The sequence below is a fragment of the Pristiophorus japonicus genome, unplaced genomic scaffold (genome assembly GCF_044704955.1).
Source record: "Pristiophorus japonicus isolate sPriJap1 unplaced genomic scaffold, sPriJap1.hap1 HAP1_SCAFFOLD_1816, whole genome shotgun sequence".
NCBI lineage: Eukaryota > Metazoa > Chordata > Chondrichthyes > Pristiophoridae > Pristiophorus > Pristiophorus japonicus.
This window is the reverse complement of record NW_027251501.1, coordinates 32,029-43,400: the sequence shown is the minus strand read 5'-3', so window position 1 is coordinate 43,400 and position 11,372 is coordinate 32,029. Positions and strand designations below refer to the sequence as shown.

General features: G+C 54.7%; 1 protein-coding gene across 1 annotated transcript; it reads left to right on the top strand.

The window, feature by feature from the left end:
• Positions 1-668: 668 nt before the first annotated feature.
• On the top strand, positions 669-10,468 carry mrpl24 (mitochondrial ribosomal protein L24; the record flags this gene model as incomplete). Its single annotated transcript, XM_070870822.1, has 4 exons — positions 669-785; positions 1,710-1,813; positions 4,085-4,215; positions 10,189-10,468. Coding segments are annotated over 4 exons (489 nt in total), but the record flags the coding sequence as incomplete, so codon positions are not given.
• Between the last annotated feature and the right edge of the window lie 904 nt (positions 10,469-11,372).

Below are 11,372 nucleotides of genomic sequence, written 5' to 3'. Positions count from 1 at the left end.
ACCAGACTGATTCCCGGGATGGCAGGACTGACCTATGAGGAGAGACTGGATCGACTGGGCTTATACTCACTGGAGTTTAGAAGGATGAGAGGGGATCTCATAGAAACATATAAAATTCTGACGGGACGGGACAGGTTAGATGCAGGAAGAATGTTCCCGATGTTGGGGAAGTCCAGAACCAGGGCTCACAGTCTTAGGATAAGGGGTAAGCCATTTAGGACCGAGATGAGGAGAAACTTCTTCACCCAGAGAATTGTGAACCTGTGGAATTCTCTGCCACAGAGAGTTGTTGAGGCCAGTTCATTCGATATATTCAAAAGGGAGTTAGATGTGGCCCTTACGGCTAAAGGGATCAAGGGGTATGGAGAGAAAGCAGGAAAGGGGTACTGAGGGAATGATCAGCCATGATCTTATTGAATGGTGGTGCAGGCTCGAAGGGCCGAATGGCCTACTCCTGCACCTATTCTCTATATTTCTCCCCCCCCCCGGCCGGCTCTGTCCGGGTTTCATGCGATTGCCCACAGGAAGGTGGGCAGTTTCCCCGAGCTTTTCTCGGGGGTCGTTGGGGTGGGTCGGAGCTGGGGGGAGCGAGCAGCTGAGGTTACGGGGAGGGGGTCCCTGTGTGTGTTCGATGGCTGCTCTGCCGGGAGGCCTGACTTGTGTTCCCTCTTCTCAATCCTTCCGACCAGGTGGAAATCCTCAAAGGTAAAGACACCGGGAAGCTGGGCAAGGTCAGCCAGGTGATCCGTGCTCGCAACTGGGTGGTGCTGGAGGGGCTGAACACGGTGAGCATTTTACCGTCAATGCCCACAGCGGCACTCGGCAAACGGTGAGGGGGGCGGGGGGCCAGTAGGTCGGGCAGTGCCCGGCGAGAGCAAGGGGCATCGCTCTGGGTCTGCTCTCCTCCGAGTCCGATTGTGGGCCTCCCCTTTCCCCGGGCGCTGGCTCCCCCGGCCGACCAGCCGGTCTGTCTTCACCGCGCAGGATTCGCGGAGGTCCCGAGAACGGCTCTCGCTGCGGGACGGTGGGGCTCCAGAGGCCCGGGTGGTGGTCCCGGGGGCAGGGAGGGAGCGGGAGGACAATCCCACAGGAGGGTCCCGGGGGGGGGGGGGGGGGGGAGGGAGCGGGAGGATAATCCCACAGGGGGGTCCCGGGGGGGGGGGGGGGGGGAGGGAGCGGGAGGATAATCCCACAGGGGGTCCCGGGGGGGGGGGGGGGAGGGAGCGGGAGGATAATCCCACAGGGGGGATCCCGGGGGGCAGGGAGGGAGCGGGAGGACAATCCCACAGGGGGGTCCCAGGAAGGGGAGGGGGGAGGGAGCGGGAGGATAATCCCACAGGGGGTCCCGGGAGGGGGGGGGGCGGATCCTGAGGTGGGGTCCAGGGGGGGGGGGGGGGTAGCGGGAGGATAATCCCACAGGGGGGTCCCGGGGGGGGGGGGAGGGAGCGGGAGGATAATCCCACAGGGGGGTCCCGGGAAGGGGGGGGGGTCCCAGGGGGCGGGGAGGGAGCAGGTGGACAATCCCGGGGGGGGGGGGGGGGGTCCCGGGGGGCGGGAGGATAATCCCACAGGGGGTCCCGGGAGGGGGGGGGCGGACCCTGAGGTGGGGTCCGGGGGTGGGGGGGGGGCAGTCCCCGGGGGCTGGGGTCGGGGTGTGACCCCTGTCCGTGCCGTCAGTAACTCTCTGATTTCTCCCCGTTTCCCGGCAGCATTACCGTTACATCGGCAAACTGGGGGAGCACCGGGGAACGTACATCGCCAGCGAGGCCCCGCTGCTGGTCACTGACGTGGCTCTGGTGGACCCCGGCGACCGGTGAGTGACCCCCTTACACACTCTGACCCCGAGCGACCGGTGAGTGACCCCCTTACACACTCTGACCCCGGCGACCGGTGAGTGACCCCCTTACACACTCTGACCCCGGCGACCGGTGAGTGACCCCCTTACACACTCTGACCCCGGCGACCGGTGAGTGACCCCCTTACACACTCTGACCCCGAGCGACCGGTGAGTGACCCCCTTACACACTCTGACCCCGAGCGACCGGTGAGTGACCCCCTTACACACTCTGACCCCGAGCGACCGGTGAGTGACCCCCCCCACGCACTCTGACCCCGAGCAACCGGTGAGTGACCCCCCCCCCACTCTGACCCCGAGCGACCGGTGAGTGACCCCCCCACGCACTCTGACCCCGAGCGACCGGTGAGTGACCCCCTTACACACTCTGACCCGAGCGACCGGTGAGTGACCCCCTTACACACTCTGACCCCGAGCGACCGGTGAGTGACCCCCCACGCACTCTGACCCCGAGCGATCGGTGAGTGACCCCCCACCCCACGCACTCTGACCCCGAGCGACCGGTGAGTGACCCCCTTACACACTCTGACCCCGAGCGACCGGTGAGTGACCCCCTTACACACTCTGACCCCGAGCGACCGGTGAGTGACCCCCCCACGCACTCTGACCCCGAGCGATCGGTGAGTGACCCCCCACCCCACGCACTCTGACCCCGAGCGACCGGTGAGTGACCCCCCCACGCACTCTGACCCCGAGCGACCGGTGAGTGACCCCCACCCCACGCACTCTGACCCCGGCGATCAGTGAGCGACCCCCCCCACCACGCACTCTGACCCCGAGCGACCGGTGAGTGACACCCCCCACGCACTCTGACCCCGGCGACCGGTGAGTGACACCCCCCACGCACTCTGACCCCGAGCGATCAGTGAGTGACCCCCCCCCCCCCCCCCCACACACACTGACCCCGGCGACCGATGAGTGACCCTTCTCCACTCTCGGACCCAGGCTTACCATAACCGGATACCGTAACTCCTTCTGAACATCAGAATTAGGAGCAGGAGTCGGCCATTCGGCCCCTCGAGCCCACTCCGCCATCCAATCAGATCACGGCTGATCTTCTACCTCAACTCCACTTTCCCGCCCGATCCCTCGATTCCCCTCGATATCCAACAACCTCGCGATCTCAGCCTTGAATATACTCAGTGACTGAGCCTCCACAGTCCTCTGGGGCAGAGAATTCCAAAGATTCACCCCCCTCTGAGTGAAGAAATTCCTCCTCATCTCAGTCCTCAATGGCCGACCCCTTATCCTGAGACTGTGTGACCCCTGGTTCTAGACTCCCCATCCCCGGGGGAAACACCCTCCCTGCATCTACCCTGTCAATCCCTGTAAGAATGTTGTATGTTTCAATGAGATCACCTCATTCTTCTAAACTCCAGAGAATATCGGCCCAGTCTGCTCAATCTCTCCCCATAGGACAATCCCCCCCATCCCAGGAATCAGTCTGGTGAACCTTCGCTGCACTCCCTCTGTGGCAAGTATATCCTTCCTTAGGTAAGGAGACCCAAACTGTGCACAATACTCCAGGTGTGGTCTCACCAGGGCCCGATATAGTCGCAGTAAGGCGTCTTTACTCTTATACTCAAACCCTCCTGTAATAAAGGCCAACAGACCATTTGCTTTAATCACTTGCTGTACCTGCAGGTTAACTTTCAGTGGTTTGTGTACAAGGACAGCCAGGTCCCTCTGAACACTGACATTTCACAATCTCTCACCGTTTAAACAATACTCTGCTTTTCTATTGTTCCGACCAAAGTGGATAACTTCACATTCCTCCACATTATATTCCATTTGCCCACTCACTCAGCCTGTCGAGATCCCCTTGAAACATAGACAATAGGTGCAGGAGCAGGCCATTCGGCCCCTCGAGCCTGCACCACCATTCAATAAGATCATGGCTGATCATTCACCTCAGTACCCCATTCCTGCTTTCTCTCCATACCCCTTGATCCCGTTCGCCGTAAGGGCCACATCTTGAAGCCTCTCTGCATCCTCCTCACAACTTACATTCCCACCGAGCTTCATATCATCAGCAAATGTGGAAATATTACATTTGGTCCCGTCATCCAAATCATTGATATAGAGTGTAACTAGCTGGGGCCCCAGCACTGATCCCTGCGGTACCCCACCAGTTACAGCCTGCCAACCCGAGAATGACCCGTTTATTGCTACTCTCTGTTCTCTGTCCGTTCACAATCCTCAATCCACACGGGTATATTTGCTTGTCAGGAAACTGACGGGGATGGAGTGGAGGTACACGGAGGAGGGAGAGAAAGTGCGAGTGTCCACTCGCTCCGGACGCATTATCCCCAAACCCGTCTTCCAGCGGAAGGATGGCATCGTGCCTGAGCAGTGGAAAGGTGAGTTACAGAGAGGGAGGGGTGCAGAGGCTGGAGGAGGTTACAGAGATAGGGAGGGGTGCAGGGGCTGGAGGAGGTTACAGATAGGGAGGGGTGTAGGGACTGGAGGGGGTTACAGAGATAGGGAGGGGTGTAGGGGCTGGAGGGGGTTACAGAGATAGGGAGGGGTGGAGGGGCTGGAGGGGGTTACAGAGATAGGGAGGGGTGTAGGGGCTGGAGGGGGTTACAGAGATAGGAAGGGGTGTAGGGGCTGGAGGAGGTTACAGAGATAGGGAGGGGTGTAGGGGCTGGAGGAGGTTACAGAGATAGGGAGGGGTGTAGGGGCTGGAGGAGGTTACAGAGATAGGGAGGGGTGTGGGGGCTGGAAGAGGTTACAGAGATAGGGAGGGGTGTAGGGGCTGGAGGAGGTTACAGAGATAGGGAAGGGTGTGGGGGCTGGAGGAGGTTACAGAGATAGGGAGGGGTGTAGGGGCTGGAGGGGGTTACAGAGATAGGGAGGGGTGTAGGGGCTGGAGGGGGTTACAGAGATAGGGAGGGGTGTAGGGGCTGGAGGAGGTTACAGAGATAGGGAGAGGTGTAGGGGCTGGAGGGGGTTACAGAGATAGGGAGGGGTGTAGGGGCTGGAGGGGGTTACAGAGATAGGGAGGAGGCAAGGAAGCCATTGAGGAGATTTGAACACAAGGATGATAATTTTAAAATGGAGGCGTTGCCGGTCCAGGAACCAGTGTCGGTCGCTGAGCGAGAAAGTGAGATTAGGGACAAGAACTGAACAGGAGCTTGACTCTGTATCTAACCCCGTGGTGTACCTGCCCTGGGAGTGTTTGATGGGACAGTGTAGAGGGAGCTTTACTCTGTATCTAACCCCATGCTGTACCTGCCCTGGGAGTGTTTGATGGGACAGTGTAGAGGGAGCTTTACTCTGTATCTAACCCCATGCTGTACCTGCCCTGGGAGTGTTTGATGGGACAGTGTAGAGGGAGCTTTACTCTGTATCTAACCCCCAGTACCTGCCCTGGGAGTGTTTGATGGGACAGTGTAGAGGGAGCTTTACTCTGTATCTAACCCCCTGTACCTGCCCTGGGAGTGTTTGATGGGACAGTGTAGAGGGAGCTTTACTCTGTATCTAACCGCCTGTACCTGCCCTGGGAGTGTTTGATGGGACAGTGTAGAGGGAGCTTTACTCTGTATCTAACCCCGTGCTGTACCTGCCCTGGGAATCTTTGTTGGGACAGTGTAGAGGGAGCTTTACTCTGTATCTAACCCCGTGCTGTACCTGCCCTGGGAGTGTTTGATGGGACAGTGTAGAGGGAGCTTTACTCTGTATCTAACCCCGTGGTGTACCTGCCCTGGGAGTGTTTGATGGGACAGTGTAGAGGGAGCTTTACTCTGTATCTAACCGCCTGTACCTGCCCTGGGAGTGTTTGATGGGACAGTGTAGAGGGAGCTTTACTCTGTATCTAACCCTGTGGCTGGCTCTGCTGCAAAGGAGGGCAAGAAAAAGAGTGGGAGCGCGATAGTGATAGGGGATTCGATGGTGAGGGGAATAGATAGGCGTTTCTGCGGCCGCGACCAAGACTCCAGGATGGTATGTTGCCTCCCTGGTGCAAGGGTCAAGGATGTCTCGGAGCGGGTGCAGGACATTCTGAAATGGGAGAGAGAACAACCAGTTGTCGTGGTGCACATTGGTACCAACAACATAGGTAAAAAAAGGGATGAGGTCCTACAAAACGAATTTAAGGAGCTAGGAGCTGAATTAAAAAGTAGGACCTCAAAAGTAGTAATCTCGGGATTGCTACCAGTGCCACGTGCTAGTCAGAGTAGGAATCGCAGGATAGCGCAGATGAATACGTGGCTTGAGCAGTGGTGCAGCAGGGAGGGATTCAAATTCCTGGGGCATTGGAACCGGTTCTGGGGGAGGTGGGACCAGTACAAACCGGACGGTCTGCACTGGGCAGGACCGGAACCAATGTCCTAGGGGGAGTGTTTGCTAGTGCTGTTGGGGAGGATTTAAACTAATATGGCAGGGGGATGGGAACCAATGCAGGGAGACAGAGGGAAACAAAAAGGAGGCAAAAGCAAAAGACAGAAAGGAGATGAGGAAAAGTGGAGGGCAGAGAAACCCAAGGCAAAGAACAAAAAGGGCCACTGTACAGCAAAATTCTAAAAGGACAAAGGGTGTTAAAAAAACAAGCCTGAAGGCTTTGTGTCTTAATGCAAGGAGTATCCGCAATAAGGTGGATGAATTAATTGTGCAAATAGATGTTAATAAATATGATGTGATTGGGATTACGGAGACATGGCTCCAGGATGATCAGGGCTGGGAACTCAACATCCAGAGGTATTCAACATTCAGGAAGGATAGAATAAAAGGAAAAGGAGGTGGGGTAGCATTGTTGGTTAAAGAGGAGATTAATGCAATAGTTAGGAAAGACATTAGCTTGGATGATGTGGAATCTATATGGGTAGAGCTGCAGAACACCGAAGGGCAAAAAACGTTAGTGGGAGTTGTGTACAGACCTCCAAACAGTAGTAGTGATGTTGGGGAGGGCATCAAACAGGAAATTAGGAGTGCATGCAATAAAGGTGTAGCAGTTATAATGGGTGACTTTAATATGCACATAGATTGGGCTAGCCAAACTGGAAGCAATACGGTGGAGGAGGATTTCCTGGAGTGCATAAGGGATGGTTTTCTAGACCAATATGTTGAGGAACCAACTAGGGGGGAGGCCATCTTAGACTGGGTGTTGTGTAATGAGAGAGGATTTATTAGCAATCTCATTGTGCGAGGCCCCTTGGGGAAGAGTGACCATAATATGGTGGAATTCTGCATTAAGATGGAGAATGAAACAGTAAATTCAGAGACCATGGTCCAGAACTTAAAGAAGGGTAACTTTGAAGGTATGAGGCGTGAATTGGCTAGGATAGATTGGCGAATGATACTTAAGGGGTTGACTGTGGATGGGCAATGGCAGACATTTAGAGACCGCATGGATGAATTACAACAATTGTACATTCCTGTCTGGCGTAAAAATAAAAAAGGGAAGGTGGCTCAACCGTGGCTATCTAGGGAAATCAGGGATAGTATTAAAGCCAAGGAAGTAGCATACAAATTGGCCAGAAATAGCAGCGAACCTGGGGACTGGGAGAAATTTAGAACTCAGCAGAGGAGGACAAAGGGTTTGATTAGGGCAGGGAAAATGGAGTACGAGAAGAAGCTTGCAGGGAACTTTAAGGTGGATTGCAAAAGTTTCTATAGGTATGTAAAGAGAAAAAGGTTAGTAAAGACAAACGTAGGTCCCCTGCAGTCAGAATCAGGGGAAGTCATAACGGGGAACAAAGAAATGGCAGACCAATTGAACAAGTACTTTGGTTCGGTATTCACTGAGGAGGACACAAAAAACCTTCCGGATATAAAAGGGGTCGGAGGGTCTAGTAAGGAGGAGGAACTGAGGGAAATCTTTATTAGTCGGGAAATTGTGTTGGTGAAATTGATGGGATTGAAGGCCGATAAATCCCCAGAGCCTGATGGACTGCATCCCAGAGTACTTAAGGAGGTGGCCTTGGAAATAGCGGATGCATTGACAGTCATTTTCCAACATTCCATTGACTCTGGATCAGTTCCTATCGAGTGGAGGGTAGCCAATGTAACCCCACTTTTTAAAAAAGGAGGGAGAGAGAAAACAGGGAATTATAGACCGGTCAGCCTGACATCGGTAGTGGGTAAAATGATGGAATCAATTATTAAGGATGTCATAGCAGTGCATCTGGAAAATGGTGACATGATAGGTCCAAGTCAGCATGGATTTGTGAAAGGGAAATCATGCTTGACAAATCTTCTGGAATTTTTTGAGGATGTTTCCAGTAAAGTGGACAAAGGAGAACCAGTTGATGTGGTATATTTGGACTTTCAGAAGGCTTTCGACAAGGTCCCACACAGGAGATTAATGTGCAAAGTTAAAGCACATGGGATTGGGGGTAGTGTACTGACGTGGATTGAGAACTGGTTGTCAGACAGGAAGCAAAGAGTAGGAGTAAATGGGTACTTTTCAGAATGGCAGGCAGTGACTAGTGGGGTGCCGCAGGGTTCTGTGCTGGGGCCCCAGCTGTTTACATTGTACATTAATGATTTAGACGAGGGGATTAAATGCAGTATCTCCAAATTTGCGGATGACACTAAGTTGGGTGGCAGTGTGAGCTGCGAGGAGGATGCTATTAGCCTCAGAGTGACTTGGATAGGTTAGGTGAGTGGGCAAATGCATGGCAGATGAAGTATAATGTGGATAAATGTGAGGTTATCCACTTTGGTGGTAAAAACAGAGAGACAGACTATTATCTGAATGGTGATAGATTAGGAAAAGGGAAGGTGCAACGAGACCTGGGTGTCATGGTACATCAGTCATTGAAGGTTAGCATGCAGGTACAGCAGGCGGTTAAGAAAGCAAATGGCATGTTGGCCTTCATAGCGAGTGGATTTGAATACAGGGGCAGGGAGGTGTTGCTACAGTTGTACAGGGCCTTGGTGAGGCCACACCTGGAGTATTGTGTACAGTTTTGGTCTCCTAACTTGAGGAAGGACATTCTTGCTATTGAGGGAGTGCAGCGAAGGTTCACCAGACTGATTCCCGGGATGGTGGGACTGACCTATCAAGAAAGACTGGATCAACTGGGCTTGTATTCACTGGAGTTCAGAAGAATGAAAGGGGACCTCATAGAAACGTTTAAAATTCTGACGGGTTTAGACAGGTTAGATGCAGGAAGAATGTTCTCAATGTTGAGGAAGTCCAGAACCAGGGGTCACAGTCTGAGGATAAGGGGTAAGCCATTTAGGACCGAGATGAGGAGAAACTTCTTCACCCAGAGAGTGGTGAACCTGTGGAATTCTCTACCACAGAAAGTAGTTGAGGCCAATTCACTAAATATATTCAAAAGGGAGTTAGATGAAGTCCTTACTACTCGGGGGATCAAGGGGTATGGTGAGAAAGCAGGAAGTGGGTACTGAAGTTTCATGTTCAGCCATGAACTCATTGAATGGCGGTGCAGGCTAGAAGGGCTGAATGGCCTACTCCTGCACCTCTTTTCTATGTTTCTAACCCCGTGCTGGACCTGCCCTGGGAGTGTTTGATGGGGCAGTGTAGAGGGAGCTTTACTCTGTATCTAACCCCCTGTACCTGCCCTGGGAGTGCTTGATCGGACAGTGTAGAGGGAGCTTTACTCTGTATCTAACCCCCTGTACCTGCCCTGGGACTGTTTGTTGGGACAGTGTAGAGGGAGCTTTACTCTGTATCTAACCCCCTGTACCTGCCCCGGGAGTGTTTGATGGGACAGTGTAGAGGGAGCTTTACTCTGTATCTAACCCCCTGTACCTGCCCCGGGAGTGTTTGATGGGACAGTGTAGAGAGAGCTTTACTCTGTATCTAACCCCGTGCTGTACCTGCCCTGGGAGTGTTTGATGGGACAGTGTAGAGGGAGCTTTACTCTGTATCTAACCCCGTGCTGTACCTGCCCTGGGAGTGTTTGATGGGACAGTGTAGAGGGAGCTTTACTCTGTATCTAACCCCCTGTACCTGCCCTGGGAGTGTTTGATGGGACAGTGTAGAGGGAGCTTTACTCTGTATCTAACCCCGTGCTGTACCTGCCCTGGGAGTGTTTGATGGGACAGTGTAGAGGGAGCTTTACTCTGTATCTAACCCCCTGTACCTGCCCTGGGAGAGTTTGATGGGACAGTGTAGAGGGAGCTTTACTCTGTATCTAACCCCGTGCTGTACCTGCCCTGGGAGTGTGTGATGGGACAGTGTAGAGGGAGCTTTACTCTGTATCTAACCCCCTGTACCTGCCCTGGGAGTGTTTGATGGGACAGTGTAGAGGGAGCTTTACTCTGTATCTAACCCCCTGTACCTGCCCTGGGAGTGTTTGATGGGACAGTGTAGAGGGAGCTTTACTCTGTATCTAACCCCGTTGTGTGGTTGTGTTTAGATGGACCGAAGGACACCAGTGTGGAGGATGCTCTCGAGCCCTCGTACACCCCTGCTCTGTGCACCTTCGAGGAAGATGTGATGGGGAAGATGGGGATTATTGAAACGAACCGGCCAAGGAAGTCGTACTGGTATTGAAGAGCGAGAGCGGGGGAGGGGTTCCTGTGCTGGGCTGAGGGGCGCACTGTGTCCCATCGGTCAGCTTCGGTCAGCACGGACCCTCCAACATCTCGCTTGCCACATCGCACACGCTATCATTAAAGGTTTTTTCTTGAAACAAATAGTTAAACTCTGCTGCTGTTTATTGGAAAGTTGAGTGAAACTCTGCGGTTCCTGGACGACGGGAGAATTCTTCCCGCGACTTCGGATCAGTCCCATTTGTTTACCGGGCCGTGGATTCTTGGCGTAGCTGCAATATGCGTTGCCTCTCCAGTCCGGGGGGTGCACATCCGAGCTGCCCCTTCAACCCCCGGGGAATACAAGCCACGTCATCGAACAGTTCCAGCACCCGACATCCCGCTGAGTCTGACTGCTCCCACCCCGAGGCAGACATATCCTCCCCGAGCTGTGGGGGCCAGCCCTGGCCGCAGTTACTGCAGGTGGGGTCGGACTGGAGATCTGTACAGCTGAGGCATCACTTCCTCCCCCTGAGTTCCAGCCTCCGAGCTGAAGGCCAACTTTCCATCAGCCTTTCTTGTACCGGTTCGCGAGCTTTCGGTGTTCTGTGTACCTGTACTTTCAAACCCCTTCGCTGTCGGAGGGGCAGTACTGAGGGAGTGCCGCACTGTCGGAGGGGCGGTACTGAGGGAGTGCCGCACTGTCGGAGCGGCAGTACTGAGGGAGTGCCGCACTGTCGGAGCGGCAGTACTGAGGGAGTGCCGCACTGTCGGAGGGGCAGTACTGAGGGAGTGCCGCACTGTCGGAGGGGCAGTACTGAGGGAGTGCCGCACTGTCGGAGGGGCGGTACTGAGGGAGCACCGCACTGTCGGAGGGGCAGTACTGAGGGAGCCCCGCACTGTCGGAGGGGCAGTACTGAGGGAGTGCCGCACTGTCGGAGGGGCAGTACTGAGGGAGCGCCGCACTGTCGGAGGGGCGGTACTGAGGGAGCGCCGCACTGTCGGAGGGGCAGTACTGAGGGAGCGCCGCACTGTCGGAGGGGCAGTACTGAGGGAGCGCCGCACTGTC